This window comes from Pongo abelii, chromosome 10, assembly GCF_028885655.2.
Source record: "Pongo abelii isolate AG06213 chromosome 10, NHGRI_mPonAbe1-v2.0_pri, whole genome shotgun sequence".
In the NCBI taxonomy this organism is placed as follows: domain Eukaryota; kingdom Metazoa; phylum Chordata; class Mammalia; order Primates; family Hominidae; genus Pongo; species Pongo abelii.
In genome coordinates this window covers 103084881-103110161 of record NC_071995.2, presented here as the reverse complement: position 1 = coordinate 103110161, position 25281 = coordinate 103084881, and the positions used below count along the sequence as shown (strand labels likewise).

Genomic DNA, 25281 nt, shown 5'->3' with positions numbered 1-25281 from the left:
TTTTCAGTAGAGATGTGGTTTCGTCATGTTGGCCATGCTGGTCTCGAACTCCTGAGCTCAAGTGATTCACCCGCCTCGGCCTCCCAAGGTGCTGGGATTCCAGGCATGAGCCACTGCGCCCCGCCTTCCTTTTTTTCTTTCTCTCCCTCCTCTCACACCCTCCAGCCTCTCACACCCTCCAGCCACCAACGAAGCCTGGAACCCATTGCTTTTGCAATACTATTTTTCTATTTCACATGTAGGTATCTGGAACCCCTGCCAGAGGCCCCCAAATTTTTAGCTACACAATCTGTGCCATGCTGTGGTCCCTTCTGCCTCTCCCAGGGTGATCTGGAGAGACAGAAACTGCAGAGCCAGGCTGAAGGATCAGCTCTCCTTACCCCAAGATACTTCAGAGAAGCAAGGATCTTTAACATTTAAAGAAATTCAGACCAGTGAAAAAGATTCCACATCAGCAGTCATCAACAGTGTAGCTTAATAAAATGAACCCCCCAAAAAGAAAATGTTTAATGTGGATTTGAAAGTATATTTTTATGCCCCGTGTAACGATAAACTGTTGACAGAGTTTTTGTGGACTGTAAGTAATTTGAAATAAGGAAGGCCTTTCAATTGAACTATCTGTAATTCTACATTCAACAGAATGTTTTGAAAGTAGTATTTGCTATGGATTGGAGGGAAATATCAGAAAAGTATATTTATAGAGATCCAAATAATAAACAATGGGAGAAAATAGGACTCGAAGGGGAAATAAAGGATGGGGCAGGATCATCGACAGAGGATCTTTTTCAGCACAAGCTTAGAAAAGGTTCTCTGCCTCTTCCAAAATGCTAGACTGAGAAGATATGATGTCACTTTCAAGTCAACTTAAGACTCTAACAAGAGCTGGAAATTTTCACAAAGTGACAATTACAAGTTGGAAGTTTCTTCTAGTATCTTTGGCTAGAAAGTTATTTCCCAATTCTCACAAAGAATTCCATGACAATTGTATTTCCCTGGGCAATTAACAGGTACACAGAAGCTCAAGCGCATTCCTGCTGAAGGCTGACACTCATCCGTGTTCTGGGCATTTGTACAGAGCATTACTGGCATTCACGGTCCCAGCAAAACCTGAACACAGCTCTAGAGTCTAGACCAAATCACCGGCCCTTTGTTTAAACTGTTTGAACCCCAGTGTATCTGCACACCACCAGTCCTCTGGCGCTCTGGGGTGAGTCTGGCCTGGTCTCCGGTGGCCCCAGGAGCTTGGCACTCTGAGATACCCCTGGCTGTCTGGTCCTGCCCACTGCAACCAAGGCCTGCCTGCCGGAATGCAAGCCAGGTCCATTTTTAAATTCCTTTAGAAGTTTCACAACCGCAGGTTTGGGTGAGGAGACAAACACCGCTGTAGTTTGCTGACATTAAACTAAAAATACCCAGCTGCAAACAAAAGCCATCTTTAACAGTGCTGGCTCGGACGTCCTGAGGTTACATGTGGTAGAGTCGGACCATATCCTTGGCAGTGTGGCTGCCTTAACAACTGCTCCAGACCGAGTGGGGCAAAGGGGCCGTCTGTCCCTGCGCTGTCAAGGAATCTGCAGCTTGCAGCCCTGCCTGTTTGATGGAAAGAACAGCTTTATTCCTCTGCCATCGACCCAAACGCAGGCTTGATGAATTCGGGACTGCGTCTGCTTAAAGTGTTAGATACACAGTGAAAGAAGGCGGGAGGCAAAAATGAAAAACACCAACCCCACTTCCCTGGAAGGAAATGCGTTTCCACCTCCCTCCTCCTTGCAATTAGAAAAGCAAATTATTGCTGTGACTACGCTGAGAAAGGCAACTCGGAGGCGTAGAAAATGGATTTCTGAGCCAACGTGGCCCGGCAGGGGGCTGCTAAGGGAGGGTAAAAGGGAGCAGGGGAGCCACGGCTTGGCGGGGAGACCCGTGTTACCCGGAAGGCTTCTCGGAACGTTCTACCTGTTGGGCTTCGCAGCAGAGCTGCTCACCCTCGGCCGCCGCGCTCAAGGGCGCCCCTCCCTCTCCAGAACCCAAACTTTCCCTCGCGCCCCTAGGAAGCGACGAGCCTCGTCCCTCCCCCAGTCCAGATTTCGGACGTGGAACTTTGCCTGAGCCACAAGGGACCGGAGGAATGGGGTTCATTCCCACGCCGCCTAGGGGATTCCCGTTGCTCGGATCCCAGAAGTGGGGGATGCAAACGGACGGTCAGCCCAGAACCTGGCCAAAGTTTCCTCCAAAACTGCAGTGGTCAAGGCGTGACCCAGGAGCTCGGAGTTTCCAGTTCAGGGGCTGGGGGCTGGAGCAGGCCCCGGGACACCAGCCGCAAGGTCACTGCGGAGCGGGACCCCGGGAGCAAACGGCCGGCGCGTGGTGGAGGGGCAACGCTGGGCACCCGACCACTCTCCACACCTGCTCAGCTCTGCGCAGAGCCCGGGACACGTGGGAGCCCAGTCCCGGGCTCCCAGCCTGCTGCAGGGACTCGCAACCTCGCCGGGGCGTACACCCTTCGCCCCCGGCCCGGCAACCAGGAAGAGGCGGCTCGCCCGGGCGCAGAGCAGCCGGCTCCGGGTAACTCATCCTCCGACCTCGGCAGCAGCGGGGAGGGAGTTTCGTTCTCCTCAAACCAGCCCCTCACCCCCGGCTGCTTCCCACACCTCTCCGTTTCCCTGCTACCTCGCAGACAGACAGACAAGGGACACAAAGAAAAAAAAAAAAAGAAGAAGAAAAAAAAAAAAAACTACCGCCCCTCCTGGTCCCATCCTCCAGCCCGGAGCCGGGAGGAAGAAGAGGGGGAAGCACACCTTCCCTTCTCCTTCCCATCCCGACGCGGTGACCCGGGTAAATCTGGGCAGCCAGGAGCCCCGAAGAGGCCGAAGGCGGAGAGGTAGGGTTGGAAGAGGCAGAAATCAGGCGGAGCGAGCGAGAGCGCGAGAGAGAAGAAAATATCCAACAAAACCACGCTAACGCGCCCCCTACCTGGGTGCAACATACTTTGGAAATAGAAGATGACCAGGATAAAGGATCCCAAGCAAGTGGCCAGCACCATCCGGCAGATTCTGTTCATCCTCATCACTTCCAGCAGCGCTGGCTTCATGGCTTTGTCCTGGCTGCGGGGACCGGGGTGTCCGGGAGGCGCGCCCGGGGCGCAGGAGCAGGGATCCCGCCGCGCGGACCGGAGCCCGGGAGGAGCGGGGCAGAGCTGAGCAAGGCTCGGAGGGAGGATCGGACTCGCTTCGCGGCCGCTCTCGGAGCCCCCAGCCCTGGCAGGGGTGTGGAAGGTGCCGGAGTTGGTCTGGAAGTGCTGAGATGCGTGGACCCGCTGGCTGCGCGCTCCTGCTCCTCCTCCTCGCCGCTCCGCCGCCTCCTCCGATCCCGCCGGCGGCCGCCGCTGCCTGGTCGCGGGCCGGGCGGCTGGGGTGCGAGCGGTGATGGTGGTGCCGCCGCCGCTGCCGCTGCGCTGGCCGCTGTGGCTGTCCGACGGGCCCTCTCCCTCCTCTCCAAAGGCTACTTCATTGCGCTCCAACGATCTATATATTCCGGGGCTGGGTTTTACCAAATGCAACTCGCGGCCCCCGGCGAGGGGAGGGCGCCTGCGGAGAGCCGGGAGGAGGGAGGGACCCTAGCGCCGGGGCGGAGCGTCGCGCTCCCCCCGCCCCTACCCGGGATATGGTCGCGTCCAGCTGTTGCCCGGGGAGTGCGGTGTGCGCGCCGCGCTCCCGCAGGGTCCCAAAAGCCCTCAGTCCCCGGCCGGGCTCGGCCGCCGTCTGGAGGTTGTGTCAGCGTTTCCATGACAAAACCCGGAGGAAAAAAAGACGAAGAAAATCGCCTCGGTGCTGCTACCCACCCCCGCCAGCGTTTGGAGAGGAAAGTGGCAAGGAGCGGGCTGGGTCTCGGAGGGGAGAATTAAGGGTTAGGGGGTTTCTGGTGGCTGACAATTATTTAAAATTCCTGGACGACGTAGCGGGGAAGTTGCCCCAAACCCCCAGGGAGCGAGTGCCCATTTTCCGACGCTCAGAACTGGGCGGTTTCGTTTTTCTTTCAAAGGACAGCCAAGCTTGGGAGTCGGGGTTAAAGAGGGCTGACTTAAAGTCAAGATTGAGGAAACTGCACGACCCTTGGGTCAGGCGACAGCTGAGCTTTCCTGGGGACTTATACAGACAGAATCTCTGACACCCACCATCACCACCATTCCTCAAGGTAAAAGGGATTTGTGGGTTGCAAAACTCTGCTACGCCAAAGGGTAGAGCATCCTCCAAATTATTCAAAATTCACAGCAGTCTTAGCTGGGAGGGGGTGAGAAAATGCCCCTAGGAAGCCACCTCACCCAAAAAACTGCTGGAAAAGCCAAGCCAGCCATAGCACTGGCAGGTACATGGAAAGATGGTGTTGCTTTCTTGTATTGTGTAAACTGACTTCCAGTTTCCAATTCCATGCATTTAGGCTGTTTCACAATCAGTAAAGTGGACACAGCCGATAGTGTAGGGATCACTTTTATGTCAGGAAAAAAAAATGTTATTGTAAAGACTAACCTTTGTGCCTTATCAAGTCATTACTAATTCAATTAAAAATGAAATAAGATACTGTGTCTTTCAATGCCTCTCACAAAATAGGCATTTGATAAATTCTTATTGAATCTGAATGTAATGGGCCTTATCCTCCCCTCGGTAGACAGAGACACAACTTGCAGTTAGACACGTGCAACAAAAACCACCTGGGCAACCTCAGTTCCCTTCCCCCAGAGTTCTCCTCCAGCAGTTGCATGGTGGGGAAAGTAACAAACTCAGCAGCCTTGCCTTTGATTACAGAAGACAATCAAAGCACAATATTTATGTAGCCGGTGTGCGCTGTATTAATTTGGACTTACCTGTGAATGAGTTGCTTGCTCAAGGAAGCCAGGCTGAACAAGCTTCAGACAGAGTCATTCTCCAGTGATTCTTCTGCTCTGGTGATAGGAGATCAGGAATGGGAGTTGCACTGCACCCTCCCCACCTCCCCACCATGATCACTAAGAAAGGGGATTCCTTGCAGGGGGCATGGCTTAGATGGGCATTTGCACAAAGCCTTTGCCTGGAATATCAATCTCTCATTTAACACTTGGCTTTACAGAGCCAGGGAGGGGAAGGGATTTACTCCCAGGTCAGCCAAGTGACCTCTCACCTCACAGGGCAAAGACTTCAGTTACCTGCCCCAAAGCCTGGACATGCGCAAGGCAGTTTGGGGAGTCACAGAGTCAAGGGAGACATCAGAAGTCTAATTCCCTGTGAGTCATAGAGATCATGGAGCTGGCCCACATGGTGGGGGAGGATGGTGAATCATGCCCAGCATCCATTCTTGCATTCCCACAATCAGGAACCTGCCCAAACACAGTGAGGATTAAGGCTATGACACATAAGCTACCACCTCTCCCAAGAAGTCTTTGCTGTTTTCTCACCTGAAATTGCATCTTTCCTCCTCTGTGCTGTGAGCACTAGGTCCAAACCTCTTTTGGGCCACTGTACCCACTAGGCTGAACTCCTTCCTGGAGATCCAAGTTGTCTTCATCTCTGTCTCTTTCTAATGCCCGGCACAATGACTGGTACATAGTAGGTACAAATAAGCAGAGGCAGAGAGGTAATGCCTACTTGGACTAGGAAGTTAAATTAGATCACCTCTAAAATCTATGGCAAAGGTCAGTGGTAATGGTCTGTGATTCTGTTGTTCTATGCACATTGAGGGGTGATGGAAAAATTCTGTTTTCTCCTTCATCACACTCTAAACTGCCCAACTACAGTTAGAATCATTGCTTTCTTTCCATTCCTAGCCTAAGAAAATTTTGTTACATCTTATGCTATATAACAAATATTAGCCAAGTAAAGGACAGTATTAACTGATAAGACTGAGGAGAAAGATTTTATACTTTGAACATTGAAAGAGGAACGGATCCATCTTCAGATCCTTTCTCCCTCACCTTTCTAAATTCCCTTTTGCCCTGAAAGATTCTGCAGATTGGCACTGTGCTCACTGTGGGACCTGGCTTGATTGATTGACTCTCCAAATTCAACAACATGCAAATGAAACTGGGGCCTGCCTTTTTTTTTTTTTTTTTTTTTTTGAGATGGAGTCTCTGTCGCCCAGGCTGGAGTGCAGTGGCGCGATCTCAGCTCACTGCAAGCTCCGCCTCCTGGGTTCACGCCATTCTCCTGCCTCAGCCTCCTGACTAGCTGGGACTACAGGCACGTGCCACCACGCCCGGCTAATTTTTTGTATTTTTTAGTAAAGACGGGGTTTCACCATGTTAGCCAGGATGGTCTTGATCTCCTGACCTCATGATCCACCCACCTCGGCCTCCCAAAGTGCTGGGATTACAGGCGTGAGCCACCGCGCCCGGCCAGGGGCCTGCCTATTTTAAAGCCTGACATGGCCCTGAAAAACTGATTGAGGAGAAAGTCTTATTTATGTTGACGATCTTGTAGAATTTATAGCAGGGGAAGAAATTGGTGTGAAGTCACAATTCGGGCTTGTGGGTGCCATTGGCAATGGACTGACAAATGTTTATGTGGCCCTTCCAATCCGCACAGGCTGAGCTCCTCCTCATTCCCGCAGATTATACCTACAATGCACTGTCTTGTTAAGATCTTGCAAACCTGGCAACGATGCCCTTTTCTGCACCTTGTTGGAGAGAAAAGTGGGCCCAGGGTACTAGTAGACAGAGAGCTCTTTAGCATCCTTGAGGGGAGAGAGGGATGTATCTTCTGCCAACATCAGCCAGGGGCCCCAGACTGGCTCCTCCAAGGACTGGTGCTGCCATTTGCATCTTTCTGGCACCTCTAGCACAAAGGACACTCAGTTAACCAGAGCACAGTAAATATTTGTGGAGTTGAATTATAAACCATTTGCCGCAGTATGTGGAGATCTTAGGGTACAAATTTTCTACAGGTAGGTAAACCACAAATAACACAAGTGGGTTACTCATGACGTGACTCTGAGAGCAGGCTCTGCTTTGCAGGCTTTTCTGAACAAGGTGGAGAAAGAAGACAGCAAAAGAGAAAGGGATTGAAGAAGGGAGAGAGAAAGGGAGAAAAAGAGGGGAAGGGAAGAGACAAAGGGGAGGGAAGGAGAGGAGAAAGGGTTGGGGAAGAAAAGAAAAGAATTGCCTGGGAAAGAGAAGGAGGAAGGATGGGAGAGGGAAAGGGAGAGAAAAGAAGGAAGGAGGAAGGAAAGGAGGGAGGGAGGAAGGGAAGACAAGATGAAGAGGGAGGAAGGAGAGAGGGAAGAAGGAAGAGAAGAAAATAAAGGAGGGAGGAGAGGAAGGAGGAAAGGACTATCTCTCATTATTCTGTCTCACTTTCTTCCTTTTTTTTTTGAGGCAGAATCTGTCACTCAGGCTGGAGTGCAGTGGCGTGATCTTAGCTCACTGTAACCTCCGCCTTCCGGGTTCAAGCAATTCTCCTGCCTCAATCTTCTGAGTAGCTGCAGTACAGGCGTGCATCACCATGCCCAGCTAATTTTTGTATTTTTAGTAGAGATTGGTGTCACCATGTTGGCCAGGCTGGTCTCCACTTCCTGGCCTCAAGTGATCCGCCTGCCTCAGCCTCCCAGAGTGCTGAGATTACAGGCGTGAACCACCGTGCCAGGCCTTGTCTGACTTTCTGATGCCACCTTTGCTCCTCCACCTAGTTTAGGCCTGAAAGACTCCTCTCCCTCCCTTACTGAGGACCAGGTCTGTGGGATCCTTGGGCCCTACCCCAAGCCGACTCCAGCTGCCCTCTGGATAGCCCTGGCCACCTCCCTGTCTCCAGGCACAGCCCAGAAATCGGTTCCATGAGCCGCTCATCCCTCTCAAATATTTCTCAGCTGGTGGCCCCTGATCAACTCCTAACCTCTATCTGCATAACTAGGAAACCTCCAGCTCCTGGCCGTCCACCCACCCCAGTACCCCTCTTCACCCAACCAGGTGCCTTCACTGTGTTTTTTTCACTTTGCCCCTGCCAGCCCCTCTGCTGGCCCCATCCACCAGATCATCCAGGTCTTTCTATGGAGTCTTTCCAGGCCCGCTGCCTGCCTCTTGCTGCTCCTCAGTGAGGACATTAGCATTTCTTGAGCACACTTTGACATTCATGGCATGATAATTTATTGAAGTATTCATTTGTGTGTGTTATCCTCCTATTTCCACTTCTCCACGCCCCCTCCATTTCAAGCAGGCTTTGTGCCACCTTGCCTGAGGGATTTGATAAAGGCTTCCTGGGAGAAAAATTTAAAACTGTGGAAGAGATAATGGCAGGGAGAGAAGGGGGTGTTGGGGGCGGATTTGTGAAGGAATAAGTGAGTGCCCTGCCCGCTTTTGCCTGGGAGGTGGATGCTCCATAGGTACTAGTACCTGGGATGGCTAAAACCTGGCACAGTGATCCCAGTGCCACCAGGGATTCCAGTGTCCTAAGCATGGCACAAAAGTCACAGAACTGCTGACCTGAGGGAGCTTCAAGGACAGAGCCAGGCAGATGCCTTGGAGGTGATTCCTGTGGCCAAGAGGGCCTGTCATGCTGTGGTGCCAGGGCCAGATTAAGATGCTGAGAACCTCTGAGTGCTGGGAGCTTATGGTGTACCACTCCCATATGTAATTCAGAATAGAAATAATACTAAAGAAGGAAGCTGGGTGCATTGGCTCACGCCTATAATCCCTGCACTTTGGGAGGATCATTTGAGGTCAGGAGTTCGAGACCAGCCTGGCCAACATGGTGAAACCCCCATCTCTACTAAAAATACAAAAATTAGCTGGGCATGGTGGCAGGCACCTGTAATCCCAGCTACTTGGGAGGCTGAGGCAGGAGAATCGCTTGAACACTGGAGGCAGAGGTTGCAGTGAGCCGAAATTGTGCCACTGCGCTCCAGCCTGGGTGACAGAGTGAGACTCCGTCTCAAAAAAATAATAATAAATCAAGAAGGAAATACCTTTTAAAAGAGCAAAGTTCAGATTTGTTACTGTTTTTTCTCTCAGCTTTATTTAAATATAATTTACATAAATAAAATATATTCATTCTAAGTATACAGCCTGCTGAGTTTTGGCAATTGTCTATAGGTGTATACAAACCCTCATCACCATAACCAAGACACAGAGCATTTCCATCATTCAGAAAGCTCCCTCTTACCCCTTTGCTGTTGATCCCCAGCCCAGACCCTGGACCCAGGCAACCACTGATCATCTTGCTTTGATTATAGTTTTGCCTTTTCTAGAATTTCTTATAAAGGGAACTATACTGGACACAGCCCATCATGTCTGGCTTCTTTGACTTAGCAAAGTTATTTTGAAATTCATTCATCTTGTTGCATGTATTAATATTTAATCCTTTTTATTGTTGAGCATGGATTTACCATAATTTGTTTTTGATTGATGGACATTTACACTGTTTCCAGTTGTTAGCTGTTACCAAAAAATGTTGCTATGAACAATTGCATACAAGGTTTTGTATGGACAAATATTTTATCTTGGGAAAATACTTAGGAAACTTTATAAAACACTGCCAAACTCTTCTCCAAAGTGGCTATATCCCTTTGCATTTCCACCAGCAAGGTAGGAAAGTGTCACATCCTCACCAACAGAGTGTTGTCAATCTTTTTAATTTTTGCCATTCTACTGAGTGTGACATGTTATCTCATTATGGTTTGAATTACATTTCCTTAATGACTAGTGGTGTTGAGTATCTTTGCATGTTTGTTAATCATTCATGAATTTCTTTATAAAATGGCTGTTCAAATCATTTGCCCATTTTTAAATTCATACTGATATCCAGTTGTTCTAGCACCATTTTATTGTATTATTATTTTATCCCGTGTTGTGCAATTAGAGTATGCTACATCGGGACATAATCCTCATAGGCAAGGTATGGTCCTCAAGGCATCGATAATAGACCTAAGATTCTGAGGATGTTGTAGAAATGAGGCCAGAAAAGCATAATCTAGTTCATGTTGTTCCCCTAGAAAATCCTTCAGGATGTTCTGTGTTGTTCACCTACTAGCTGTTGTATTCCATGAGTTAACAATGGGCAAAAAAGAACATCTGTCCACCAAGAAACAAGAGGCCACATTGCTGTAAAACCTCCGTGGGCCCGTTTCACTTTACTCATTAAGGACCTGACTGGATAATCCAAGAAATGCAAATTACAACACCCCTCATCACAGTTTACAGTAATTACTGGTTTAATGTCTCTTTTTCCTACTGGTCTCTGAGCTTTCAGAGGGGATGGCTAGGACCATGTCTTTATTACCACTGATTAACACAGAGTCGTCTAAAAATACATATTAAATGAGTGATATAATTTTTACCTGGCAGCTTGGCAATGACTATAAAACACTGACAATTGTCAGTACTGGGAAGGGTGTGGGAAAAAGGGAACCCTTATAAACTGATGGTGGAAGGTGATATAAACTGATACAACTTTTATAACATTTCTGGAAAGTGATCCGGCCAGAAGACCAAAATCACTAAGTTATTGATTGATGAAACTGAGGCATTCATGTACTTAACCATGCTGAAATAACCTAAATTTTTAGTAGTAAGGATTTAAACAAATTATAAAGCCTCTGTATAATGGAATATTCTACAATATTTACATATTCTCCTGTTTTTTGCATAAATAAGCAAACATAATTGTATTTATATACAAATATATATGTTCATACAACGAAGTATTGATAGTAGGTATTCTTGGGCAGTCAGACTTTTTAATTGATTTACTGTATTATCTAAGTATTTTTAAAAGAGTACATATTATTGTTTAAAAGGAAAAATATGTAGCTATTTTCATTTTCAGATGGAAAAATATTCTGTCTAATCAAAGAATATGTTTCTTAAATCATCAACACCCAACTTAAACTCCTACTTCTTCCGTGAAGCTTTCCCTAATTATTTCAAACCATAGAGTTATCTTTCTGCTTATAAGAATTAAACCACTCCTCTATAGTTTGGCACTTTTACACGTCATATACAGTTGCAGAGTCATTTTGTGAGCTGTGCCCTATCTCCTTGGCCACACCATACAAGCTCACGCAGGTTGACTGTTAGAACCTGCTGTCACAGAACTTGGTGCAATGCCGACCACACACTGATGACCCACACGAACTTGCTGATTAATTTCCTGGTATGTTAGAACGGCCTCTGATTGCATACCCACTGTGGGCAGACTCTGCTATGCACTTTACATACACGACCACTGATCCTCATCCATCACACAAGGGCAGCATGAGTATCCCCTCACACAGATGGCAAAAACTGAGCCTCACAAAGCTTAAGGGACTCACTCTCACTTACACATCTGTTAATTGGCAGAGGTGTGGGGGGATTTGAACCAAGGTTGTAAGGCAGCAAGGCCCATGCTTCTGAGCATCTGAGAGTATCCAGCATATGTTCTTTTTTTTATATATACAGGGTCTCACTCTGTTGCCCACGCTGAATGCAGTGATGCAAACACGGCTCACTGTAGCCTCAAACTCCCAGTCTCAAGCTCCTCCTGCCTCACCCTCGTGAGGAGCTGAGACTATAGGTGCACGCCACTACACCCGGCTAATTTTTTTATTATTATTTTTTGGAGAGATGGGGGTCTCACTATGTTGCCCAGGCTGGTCTTGAACTCCTGGGCTCAAACGATCCTCCTGCCTCGGCCTCCCAAAGTGCTTGTATTACAGGTATGAACCACCACAGCACTTGGCCTCGTATTTGTATGTCCTACCCATGTCTAGCAAGCACCATCTCCAGGCTTCTTGTCAAGATCAACCTTTAAAGGAGCTTGGGAGAAGCTTGGGGGTGCAGGATAGGAAACAGGCAATTAAAGGAGAGCTTTTCCCCCAGGCAGCTGGGTCCTCCCTTCTCACTCACAGACTTGCTCACTTCCAGGGACTTTCCGCAGGGCAAATCTTGTGACTTTTAAAGCCCCCTGTCCTCCTCTTCTCCTTCCCTACAAATAGTTGTTTAGAAAGAAGGATAAAATGAGTCTGTGTAAATAATTGGCGCAAACAATTCGTACCTTTGTCTTTTTTTTTTTTTTTTTGCCCTAAAGTGCAGTGAAAAAGTATGTCTCTCAGAGTTGTTTCTGGCCCTCTCTCTAAATATGAAACGGCTCTCTATAAACCTGCTCACCCAAAGGACTGGGAAGTAGCAGGGAGTCCAAAAACAGGAATTATCTAAGTATTCAGAGAGTTTTTTTGCCTAAAACAATCCCTTGCATTATGCGGGCAGCCTGAGAAATATTTGTCAAATATTTGTTCATAAACGTAAAACTTTTGTATGTCAAAGGAAAAGGAGCAAAGTTAAACAGCACATTAAAAATGTGGTGAAAATATTCATTGAAAAATGAAAGATAGGCCAGGGACTGTGGCTCATGCCTGCAATCCCAGCACTTTGGGAGGCCAAGGCGGGCGGATCACTTGAGGTCAAGAGTTTGAGATCAGCATGACCAACATGGTGAAACCTACAAAATTAGCCGGGCATGGTGGCGGGCACCTGTAATTCCAGCTACTTGAGAGGCTGAGGCAGGAGAATCGCTTGAACCTGGGAGGCGGAGGTTGTAGTGAGCCGAGATCACACCGCTGCACTCCAGGCTGGACAACAAAGTGAGACTCCATCTCAAAAAAAAAAAAAGAAGAAAGAAAATGAAAGATAAAAGGTTAAACCTCTTTGTGATATGCTCACATATCTCCCATTAGAAGTGGGAGCTAAACATTGGGTACACAAGGACACAGAGATGGGAACAGTAGGCACTGGGGGTTCCACAAGGAGGGGAAGGGGATGGGGGACACAAGGGTCGAAAAACTACCTATTGGCGGTGCAAGATGTGCTTTGTTAAACAGATGCTTGAAGGCAGCATGCTCTTTAAGAGTCATCACCACTCCCTAATCTCAAGTACCCAGGGACACAAACACTGCGGAAGGCCGCAGGGACCTCTGCCTAGGAAAACCAGAGACGTTTGTTCACGTGTTTATCTGCTGACCTTCTCTCCACTATTATCCTATGACCCTGCCACATCCCCCTTTCCGAGAAACACCCAAGAATGATCAATAAATACTTAAAAAAAAAAAAGAAAAAGAAAAACTACCTATTGGCTACTATATTCACTACTTGGGCAACAGGATCATTAGAGGCCCAAACCTCAGCATCACGCAATATACTCGTGTAACAAACCTGCACAGGTACTCCATGAATCTAAAATAAAAGGAAGAAAAACTTATTTGTGATATATAAAGATCTCGTACATACAACTAGATAACCCCACAAAGATCCCAATAGACACACGAACAAAAACAATGGACAAGATTTTTCACACACACACACACACACAAAGGAAATATACCAGATAGTAAAATATAAGGAAGCATCTAATCTGGCTTGGTTCTGTGTCCCCACCCAAATCTCATCCTGAATTGTACTCCCATAATTCCCACATGTTGTGGGAGATAATTTGAATCATGGAGGCAGTTTCCTCCATATTATTTTTGTGGTAGTGAAATAAGTCCCACGAGATCTGATGAGATCTCATCAGAGGTTTCCGCTTTTGCGTCTTCCTCATTTTTCTCTTGCTGCTGCCATGTAAGGAGTGCCTTGCACCTCCTGTGATGATTCTGAGGCCTCCCCAGCCATGTGCAATTGTAAGTCCAATTAAACCTCTTTTTCTTCCCAGTCTTGAGTATGTCTTTATCAGCAGTATGAAAACAGACTAATACAGCATCCAACCTCAATAATTAAAGAGAGGCAAACCAAAACAATAAGACATCATTTTAGTTTATCAAATTAGCAAAGATGTGTGTTAGACAATACATTTCCCTTGAGGCTGGAAAGGGTGGAATGCAAAGGAGCCACCCAAGTGTTGCTGGTAGAAGCAACTGGAACAACCTCTTTGAAGTATACTTTGGAATTCTTTTATCCCAGCCATGGGATGGAATTACCACACTGTGATTACTGGGAGAGTGGGCTTTGGAGTCAGACAGGCCTGCATTTGCCTGTGGCCAGTCACCTAGCATATTTAAGCCTCAGGTTCCTCATCTGTAAAATGGGAATCATGATACATATTTTCAGGATGTTGTGAAGACTACACAAACCTAAGTCAGAGCACTCAGAGGCACCTACGGCATGGGCTGGGACAGGAGCTGGTGGTGCAAAGAAGCAGAGCTGGTAGAGAACCTGCTTTCATGATGGACACAGCAAATCCAATGGCTATGGTTGTGGTGGCCTTACTGGACCAGCCGTGTGCTGTGATCTTGGCTATTGCTGACCTCCCTTCCTTCCTGCTGATTTTCAAGCCATTTCCCAGCCTTTTTAGCATTTCTCTGTGTTACCCACAACACTTTCAATAAATTCCTTTTTTGCCTAAATCATACTTTCCGTTGCTTGCAGCTAAGAGCCTTGAAGATACAGATCACAAGGTATGGGCAGAGAGGCAGAACCTATAGCTAGGCCACCAATGTCTAAGGAGATTGATATTTTCCCTTTTGTGGCCCCTTGCTACTAGGCAGTAAGCTAAAATGGATCCCAAAGACCAGTCATGGTAAGTATCATTCTATTTTCTAAATACCTTTGTTTTTCTAAATGCATTTGTGACCCAACCTGCCCAAATCTTATGGGGGTTGAACTCAGGGGTGGGCTCGCAGTCAGGAGGCCTAGGCTCAAATCTCAACGTGCCTCTAACTAGCTGTGGGAGTGTTATGGACTCAAAATCATATGCTGAAGCCCTAACCCGCAATGTGTCTGTATTTGGAGAGAAGGCCTTTAAGGAGGTAATTAAGGTTAGGTGAGGTCATGAGGCTGGGGCCCTAATCCAATAGGATTGGCATCCTTGCAAGAAGAGAAAGGGACACTAGATAGCTCACTCTTTGTGCCTGCCCAGAGGAACGGCCATGTGAGGATACAGCAAGAAGGCAGCCATCTACAGGCCTCACCAGAAACCAACCCTGCTGGCACCTTGACCTTGGACTTCTAGTTTCCGGAGCATGATGAGAATAAATGTCTGTTGTTGGAGCCACCCAGTCTATGGCATTTGCTCTGTCACCGAGGCTGGAGTGCAATGGCCCCATCTCGGCTCACTGCAACCTCTGCCTCCAGGGTTTAAGTGATTCTTCTGCCTCAGCCTGCTGAGTAGCTGGGATTACAGGCGTGTGCCACCACACCTGGCTAATTTTTGTATCTTTTATAGAGACGGGGTTTCACCATGTTGGCAAGGCTGGACAAAGTGATTTACCCAAAGTCACTGAATCAATCTGTTCAGGCTGCTACTATAAAACGCTAACAACAGAAATGTAACCTCTCATGGTTCTGGTGGCCAGAAGTCTGAAATTAAGATGTTGGCAGGGCTGTGTGCTCCCTCTGAAATTTCTAGGGGAGAGTCTTTCTTTGCCTCTTCCAGCTTCTGGTGGCTCCCAGTGTTCCCTGGCTTGTCCCCATATCACTCCAGTCTCTGCCTCCATGTTCACATGGCCTTCTCTGTGTCTGTGCTGTCTCCTTTTCTGTATCTTATAAAGGCTTATTATTTGTTATTTGATTTAGGGCCCACTAAGATAATCCAGAACCATCTCTTTACATTAATTACATCTGCAAAGATGCTTTTCCCAAGTAAGGTCACATGTATAGGTCAGTATGTGGGCATATCTTTTTGATGGCCACCATTCAACCGACTGTAGACAGTGATAGTGATATATTTACTGGGGAAGCCCCTGCAGTTCTTGTTTCCAGTTGCATAGGCACATACCTGCTTCTCTGACCCTCCTGGAATTTCTGTAAGCTACCTTTAAAATATTCATATTCTTAAGTTAGCAGAGTACTTGCCTCTAAGCAAGAACTCTGACTGATACATACTTGACTTTCCAAGTCTCACTTTTCCAACTGGAAAATGCAAGGATTGGACCAAATAACTTTTAACATCCCTTCCTGTTCTGGTTGATCCTGGAATTGTCAGTTGAGCTTGGTTCATGGAGAAGTGACAGATCAATGCCATCAATATTAGGAACTCAAATGAAGAGGCTTTAAAATGTGATCTCCATAGGGAGGCTGTGGGGAACTGTCTCTTGCCCTTCGGAGTGATGTTTCTCAAAAAACAGCAGGTCAAGTGATGAGTTCTGGTAAACAACAATAACCTTGGAATGCAAATCTTACTCTGTGGTGTCAGATTTTTAATATTCAATATGTTAGATAATCTATGATAATGATAAAGCCAGGCTCTGAAAATGAAAGTGAGAATGCTGATCAGCAAGGGGAGAGCAACAAGAACTAATTGCACACAGCAGGGAAGCTCGAAGCAGCATGCTTCAGAGAGCACACAGCGCTTAGGGTCAGAGTGCTTATCCCAGCCTGGCCACCAGCCGACATGTGTCCTGCAGCCAGTCACTCTCTTGCAGCCAATCACTCCCTTTCCCTGAGTCTCCATAGCTGCATGAGATGAAGCCTGAGGAAGCAATATACTGATGTACCAGGGTTAGGATTTGTTAAGTGAAAAGAACTGAAGTAGTAACTCTCAGCAGGAACATCCTCTGGGGCAAAGGGACTCAAATTTTCTCCTCGGTTTTAATTGTAAGATCAGTGGCATTTGGGTACTAACATGCCTTCTCTTGGGTGGTACTGGGTGGTGCTCCACAGTGTTGAACTTCCACAAAATCAATAATCAGATAATCCAATTTAGGTGACTCCTAACCACATAACACTATTAGTCAGAAACATCTGGGTTCAGAACTTCAACTAGCTTAAACAAAAAGAGACTTGATTGGCTCCTGTCACTGGAATCTTTAAGCTGTCTTTAGACATGACCTGATTCAGGTTTCTAGCTGTGTCTTAAGGAGAATACCTCTCTTTCCAGTCCTTGGCTCAGCTTTCTTTTGTGTTGTCTTCATTCTCAAGTGGCTGCCCGCCTGTTCCAGACTTCTCTCCAGCTCAGTATCCACTGTAGAAAGGACACATCCCCTTCCTAACAGCTCCAGCAAGAGTCTAGAGCTGCCTTCTGAAGGGCCTTGCTCACCCCTGACCAGCCACCGTGACCAGAGAATGTAGCATGCTTGTTGCCCAGGCCTGGAGGCTATGTTCTGCCCTGGAGCCAGGAGTGTGGTCAGCCCCACTCACATCACCAGACCAAGAATTGGGCCAGGTGGTTTCTCCAAGATGCAACTACCTGGAGAGGCCAAGATGACTTCTATTATAGTTAATAAGAGAGGATACTGCATGTGTTAGTTTGCTATTGCTGCTGTAACAAATTACCACAAACTTAGTGACTTCAAACAACACAAATGTATCATTTTACAGTTCTGGAGTTCCAAAGTACAAAACCAGTCTCAGTGGGCTAAAATCAAGGTGTCAGCAAGGCTGCCTCCCCTCCAGAGGCTGTGGGGAAAAGGTCTGTTTCCTAGTCTTCTTATGGCTTCTGGAGGTCTGTCACTTGCATCACTTGCCTCATGGCCCCATCCTCCATCTTCAAAGCCACCTCATAGCCTCTCTCTTCCTCTCTCTCTTCCTCTCTTATCTTCTCCTCTTCTCCTTTTCTCTTCTCCTCTCCTCCTCACTTCCTCTCTTCCTCTCTCCCTCTCTCTCTCTCTCTCTCCCCTCCCCCCCACCTCCTGCTTCCCTCTTACAAGAATGATTGTAATTACATCAGGTCTATCCAGATAATCCAGGATAATCTTTCCATTTCAAAATCCTTAATTGGGTCACATCTGCAAAGTCTCTTCTGCCATTCAAGGTAACATAATCACAGGTTCCATGGATTAGGACAGGAATATATTTGGAAAGCCATTTTTGTGGATGGGAAAGAACAGATATTCTTTACAGAATCTGCACCTGCCTATAGATTACAAGAGACAATAAAGATCTAATGCTAGCAACAAATAATATGTAGCAAGAAGTTTACTAGAGTCAAGTGTGAAGATATACATTCAAGCCCAAACTCCACCATTAACTAGCCCTCTTTGACTCAGTGGTCCTGTCTGTATAATGGACATGTCTACCTCAATCTCTGAGTTATCATGACCAAAAGTTCATGAAAGCACGTTTACAAAGGCAAACTATCATTTCTAGAATGAAAATCACGGAATGAAACTGGGGGATATGAAATTTCACTCACCTTTGCAGTCATTCACACCAACCCTAGGCTATAAGGCTTCTTTCTCCAGAGTAAGGAAGGCTCCATCTAGAGCAAAAAGGTCATTCATCAGATTTGGATATTAAAGTAGCATGAGGCTGGGCATGGTGGCTCATACCTGTAATCCTAGCACTTTGGGAGGCCGAGGCAGGTGGATCAACTGAAGTCAGGAGTTCGAGCCCAGCTTGGCCAACATAGTGAAACCCTGTGTCTACTAAAAATACAAAAAAAAAAATAATTTAGCTGGGCATGGTGGTGCATGCCTATGATCCCAGCTACTCGGGAGGCTGAGGCAGGAGAATCGCCTGAACCCTGGAGGCAGAGGTTGTGGTGAGCTGAGATCATGCCACTGCACTCCAACGTGGGTGACAGAGCAAGACTCTGTCTCCAAAAAAAAAAAAAAAAAAAAGTAGCATAAAAAGCCAGAATTTGCCAAGAGATAAAAGGATTTTCTATACTCCCCAAGGTCCTGTTAAGTGGCCATTAGGTCATATAATGTGTTAACACATTAACAACAGCTAAAACTGGCTGCCCAGGTGCCAGTTTTACTCCAGATATGATGTTGTGGCTTTGGAGACATGGGAAGCCATGTATTCCCACCTCAGTGTTCTGTGGGCAGGAGAAAAGACAAAGAGGCAGAGAGAGCAGTTCAAATGCCAGCGTTCTTGTTCCCTCTTCCCATCCGCCACCTCGGGACAAACACAGATGGATGATAGGACCCAAGGGGCACTTAGGTTACTAGACAGTGAGGTGGTCATGCTAGACTTCCCTGTGTGTACCAGTGGAGGGGAGAGCATGGCAAAGAAGTCCCCATGTGGTCACATCCAACCCAGGGTGGTAGCATTGGTGGAAGGAAGTGCCTGGCTGGCTAGTTGGCCTGCCACAACCCTCCTGGCCTTCCGTGGCCTGCCCGGGATGTACAGGGCTTCAGAGAGCAAATGGCCTCCAACAGGACCGAGAACCTATTGTGACTCAATGGCCTCCAGTCCAGGGATGAGGGAGATACATGTGGCTCTGAGGCCTCTGGCAGAAAAGAGTTAACATAGTCAGTTTGAGACTGCTTGCAAGGTTGGCCCTTGGCTGGCATCTACAAACTTGGATTTGGGGTGGGTTCCCAGCACTCCCAGAAAGGACAGGAGCAGCTCGCTGCACCTGAACTCTTTGTACAAAAATGTGGTTTATGCTGAACACCTGCCTTCCTTCTGGAAGCCCGGACTTTTGGTACAGCCTAGGCCACAGATGCTAACGTGACTGACCCTCAGTAAAATCCTTGGACTGACTCCTAGGCCTAGTGGCACTTCCCTGGTAGACAGCATTCCACATAGGTTGTCACAATTCTTTCTAAATAAACTAAGTATACCCTGTGTGACTTCTTGGAATTTTGCACCTGGTCTCCTCCAGCTTTGCCCCATGTGTCTCTTCCTTTCACTCATTTTATTTTGCACCCGTTCACTATAATAAATCATAGCCATGACTGTGACTATATGCTGAGTCCCATGAGTCCTCCTAGAAGTCTTTGGAGCTGAGGGTGGTTGTGGGGATCCCCGACCCAGGCCCTTCTTCCCCTGCCTCCAAGATGTCCCTTGAGTTCTCTTCTATACACCCAGCTGACTCTTGCAGAGAAGGAGTGGCATGGAATCTGAACCACTGAGTGTGGAGCTGACAGACGCGTCCCTTCCAGAGGTTGTGTGTATTACTTATTGGACTAAATGTTGATTTCTCTCCTTCTTACCATTCACTACATTTTTGGATACTTCTAGGTGTAATGTGAACAAACACTCAAGCCCCGTGTCATTGTTATCGTAAAATGTCACTTTCTCACTATTCCCATGTGTCTACCTCTACCCTCCCCACTCAGCAGGTGACAGGGCAATCTGTTCACCAAAGAATTGGTCTCCCCCTCATCAGGCCAGTTCCTGGGACTCTCCAGCACCAAGTCCATGCTCAGATCCATCTCCTTTCAACACTGACCCTATCTCTTCCATATATATATATATATATGGAAGGGAAATAGAGAAATCCTTTTCTCTCTTGGTAAATACTGGCTTTTCGTGCTACTTCAATATCCAAATCTGATGAATGACCTTTTTGCTCTAGATGGAGCCTTTCTCTCTCTGGAGAGAGAAGCCTCATAGCCTAGGGTTGGTGTGGATGACTGCATATATATGGAAGAGATAGGGCCAGTGTGTGTTTTTTAGATATTTTAACATATACATTTAACATATATGTATACACATGCATCTTATATATACATATATACGTCTCATATGTATATACATCTCATATATATACATCTCATATATATACATCTCATACACATACACACACACACACACATACACGTTTGGTGGCCTGTTTTCTTATCTGTCAGATGAGAGTGGGAATTATAAAATACTTAAATTGTTGACCATTGCACATGAAAATTGCATAGTTATGTGTTAGTGTATGTCTCAGCACAGACAAATAACATGCTGAGCACACATTACATTCCTCAGTAGACTTAGGAACTTTTTATTAAGCTTTCTTGTTTATTCATTATCCTTAATGCAATCCACAAATCCTCATAAAGAAATTATATTTATATATATATATCCGTAAAAAAAATTCCCAGTTTTGGCTTGACCATGGAGAATAAGGTGTTTGTCCATTTGTGTCTAGGTGGGTCAAATGTAAATAACTTTAGCACTAAAAGTTTAACCAGTGAGAAAATATTCCCTGAAATCCAGGGGCCATTCCATAAATTGATGCCTGTGAAACACTGGCCTAGTAGATCTGAGAAGCACCTGCCAGGGCTAATAGACCAGGATTTTTCAGATGGAGTTCACTCCAGGCAGGTGTCAGGATCAGAAAGCTCTTTTTTGATGCTGCAGTTTCATGTTTCTTAGATCATATTGTTAGTGGTGAAAATTATCCAAGTCACATGGTACCAAAATATGTTACCAGCAGCAAATCCGTAGGGGTCTGCAGCAACCTCAATTTTTGCCTCCTCAGAAGAAAGAATTCGACGAAGGGGCAGAAGGCAGAAGGAGAGACTGGGGCAAGCTTTAGAGCAGGAATGAAAGTTGATTAAAAAGCTTTACAGCAGAAACAAAAGGCAGGAAAATACATTTGGAAGAGGGCCAAGCGGGCAACGTGAAAGGCAAGTGCACGGTTTGATCTTTGACTTGGGGTTTTATATGTTGGCATACTTCCAGGGTCTTGCATTCCTTCTCCCCTGATTCTTCTCTTGGGGTGGGCTGCCGGCGCTTGAGAGGGGAGCGTGCACAGTGTGTTTACTGGAGTTGTACCCATGCTCACTTACAGTGTTACTCCCTTACCAGTCCAATGTCCCTAGGAGGTCATATGCCAGTTAAACTCCGCCATTTTCCCCCTTAGTGCTCATGTGTGAGCCCACTCTCCCAACTCCTGAGATCTTATTGGGTAGCTACTGATAATCAGTTTCAGGCTTTTCTTTTCTATAGGGAGACTGCCTTTTTCTGGGGCTGGCTGTGACCAATTATTATTTTAGAGAGACAGTTAACCACCTGACCATCACCTGATGGTCACCTGACATTCCTGCTTGGGTTGGAGCAGGGCCTCTCCTGCCCTGCTCATGTCTGACTAGCTACTCACTGGAACAGGGAGACACACACACACACACAAAGTGGAAGATGTTTTCAGAGAGTGACTCTGGAGTACTTTGAGGAAAATGAAATGGGGTTATGTGATCGAAGCTGGCTGGTGCAGAAACACTGCCTTAGAAAGGGTGGTCAAGGGAAGGCCCAGTAAGGATCTGACATTTGGGCCAAAACTGGAATAATGAGAAGTCAGCCATGTGCAAATCTGGAGGGTGCATCTCAGGGGCAGAGAGTGGCAGCGCAAAGGCTCTAAGCAGGGATAAGCCTGGTGTATTCAAAGGACATTAGAAGCCAGAATGGCTACATTGTGTTGAACATGGTCAAGGAGGTGGGGTCAAATAGCAGGCAGGGGCCCAGTAGCCTAGAGTTTACAACCCAGATATGGCAGGAACTTTTGGCCATTCCTACCAACCCCAATATCTGGTCTATTCTTTCATAGCAATAAAACTTCCAAGTTTTAGCTAAGCACATGACTGCCTACAATAAAAACTACATCTCCCAGCCTCTTATAGTTAGGTGATGTAGTCATGTGACTAAGTTCTGCCAATGAGGTCTTAGCAAAATTACCTTGCTTAAAAGATTGCTAGTATATGCTCTCTGCCCCTTCTTTTCCATGCCTCCTTCCTACAGGGGTTCTGCTACTTGGACCCATGATGCAATGACTGGTGCTTTTGCTGTCGTATTATGTCATGAAGAGGTAGATCATATCCAGGGATGGTGGAACAGTGACCTGAAAGGTGCCTGCATCCCTGAGGAGTTCATGGAGTTTAGATACACTAGGAAGTCTGGACTACCTACCTCCCTCTCTACCGGAGGAAGAAATACACAAAGTAGATTTCTATTTTTTTAAGTCACAGTTATTTTGGGTCTCTGTTACCCTCAATTAAACAATAGCTGCCTTTGCTATTGATATCCACAATAAAGAATATGGGTGCCTCCTAAGTTTTTGGCTTGAGCAATTGAATAGGTGTTGCCATTTAAGGAAGTGGGAAAGACTAAGGGGAAAAAAACCAAAAACAAGATTTGGGTGCAAATCAAGAGTTATCTTTTGGTTATGCTGGAGCTGAGATGCTATTATACATCCAAGAGGATCTATAGACAGGCAGGCAGCTGAATATTTGAGTTTGAAGCTTGGGAGTGGGGAGGAGGCAGAGCTGAAGGCGTAAGTTTTGAAGCCACTGTAGGTTGAGATGTCTCAAGAGTCATCAGCAGCACCATGTCCTCCACGGCGGGGATGACCTTGCCTTTGCTGTGAAAGGTAAGCTTCATGTTATACCACAAATTCTTGGAAAAAAATGGAATTTTGGTAAATCAAATTTCATTATACCTATACTGGACAAACTTGCTATTTCAAAACATCCTTTCATTAATTATTTCAGGAAGTCTACTTTTTTTTTTTTTTTCTGTCACTTCTCCTTCTTTTACTTGTTTAGTTTGTCCAAATTTTGGTATTTGGGTCTTTTTTTTTTTTTCAAGCATTCTTGCATTTTCTTTCCTGTAAATGAAAGTGTTAAAAAGATATTTATACTGTTACAGTAGGTAGCTAGTCAGACATGAACAGGGCAGGAAAGGTCCCCCCACCCACAACCAGGAATGTCAGGAGACCATCAGGTGATGGTTAGGTTGTTGTTAACTGCCTCTCTAAAATAATAATTGGTCCAGCCAGTGCCAGGGAAACGCAGTCGCCCTATCGAAGGGAAAAACCTGAAACTGGTGATCAGCAGCTTCCCGATAAGATCTTAGCAGTTGGGTGAGTGGGCTCACACATGTGCCCTAAGAGGTAAAGTGGTGGAGTTTAACTGGTATATGACCTCCTAAGGCACATTGGGCTGGTAAGGGAAGAACATCTCGAGTGAGCATGCGTACAATGCCAGTAAACACACTGCGCATGTTCTGCTCCCAAGCACTGGCAGCCACTGCTCATGCGGACAGCCCATCCCAAGGGGAGAATCAGAGAAGAAGGGACGTAAGACCTCAGAAGCATGCCAACATATAAAACCCCAAGTCGAAACGTCAAACTTGTCTTTTGAATCGCCTACTTGGTCCTCTTCCAAGTGTACTTTCCTTCCTTTTGCTTCTGCAGTAAAGTTTTTTTTTTTTTTTTCGAGACAGAGTCTCACTCTGTCACCCAGGCTGGAGTGCACTGGCACGATCTCGGCCCACTGCAACCTCCGCCTCCCCGGTTCAAGCGATTCTCCTGCCTCAGCCTCCCAAGTAGCTGGGATTACAGGTGCATGCCACCACGCCCAGCTAATTTTTGTATTTTAGTAGAGACAGGGTTTCACCATTTTGGCCAGGCTGGTCTTGAACTCCTGACCTCAGGTGATCCGCCTGTCTCAGCCTCCCAAAGTGCTGGGATTACAGGTGTGAGCAACCGCACCCGGCCAGCAAAGCTTTTCAATAAACTTTCACTCCTGCTCTAAAACTTGCCTCAGTCTCTCCTTCTACCGTCTGCCCCTTGGTCAAATTCTTTCTTCTAAAGAGGCAAGAACTGCGGTTGCTGCAGACCCCTACAGATTCGCCTCTGGTAACATCCCAACTCAAGAACATAAGCTTCAGCAGGCCAGGGACCTCAGCTGTTTTGTTTAGAGTTAATTCTCCACACTGGCATAGAGTTGGCACTCCATAAATACCTGTTAAATAAATGAATGAGCTTATCAATTAGTTTTTCTCATCAACACATTTGAAATTGAACTTATCAATTTGTTTTATCATTAGTATTCCTGAGCTTCCCACGGAGATGCTACTGCTGTCTTTGGACAATTTCTTTGCTGCTGAGATAAGGAAAGGACTCATTTTCCCTGAGGCCTCATCAGGAGAGAAGGGAGAAGACTTCAAAGGAAGCTCCGACTTTACTGCCCGAACTGGCCCTAAAGGAAAGGGGAAGAGAAAGATCAGGAAGGTTTTTGCAGCCTTTTGTGCTACCATGCTGTCTGGAAGTTTCTGAGCTGGGTCTCTGGGTGGCGGCTGCAGCTCCTGGGCAAGGTGGGCTGTAGCAGTCAAGACCAGTCTCCTTCCTAGTTCTGCCACTTACTGGCTGTGTCAGTGTAGCATTAGGCAAGTCCCTTAAACACTCAGTGCCTCAGTTTCCACATTTGTAAGTTGACACAAATAGTGACAACTCCTTCATCACGGGCTGTTGTGTTGATTAAATTAGTTAAAATACGTAAAGTGCCTTTTAAGCTGACTATATAATAAGCTTTCAATCAATTAAATCATTATTCTTAGATGCCAGGCGCTTCAAGTATACTTTCTCTAAGTCTCCCAGATAACCTTGAAAAGGTAGCCATTTAACTCACAAAATCGAGGCTTGGAGAGAGCAAGTTTTTTGGCCCAAAGAACTCCAGGGCTCTTTATACCTAATCACCCCTGTAATGTGGCTGAACCCCCTGAAAACCACCTGGAATAAGTTCTGGTTTCAGGAGCAGGACTACCGTCTTGATGTGCTAACTCAGCAGGTATGACCTGAGTGGCCATCACGCTGGCTTATTTGGCTACAAGTACAACAAAAGTTCTTAACTTGCACTAAGACTTTACCCTGAGCTTAACCCTGGGATAGGCACTGCAGATGCCAAAGGTGCAGGAAATCA

The 25281-nt window shown here is 46.5% G+C and overlaps 1 protein-coding gene across 2 annotated transcripts in view; it reads right to left on the bottom strand.

Annotated features, from left to right (window-relative positions):
• CHST11 (carbohydrate sulfotransferase 11) overlaps window positions 1-3609 on the bottom strand; it is a 306478-nt gene extending 302869 nt beyond the window's left edge. The window contains exon 1 of one of the 2 annotated variants that reach the window (XM_009248175.4): window positions 2971-3609. In XM_009248175.4, the coding sequence (XP_009246450.1) occupies window positions 2971-3088 (118 nt within the window). In that variant the 5' untranslated portion in view covers window positions 3089-3609. The remainder of the gene's footprint in view (window positions 1-2970) is intronic. The other variant, XM_002823676.5, reaches the window with a different exon arrangement.
• Between the last annotated feature and the right edge of the window lie 21672 nt (window positions 3610-25281).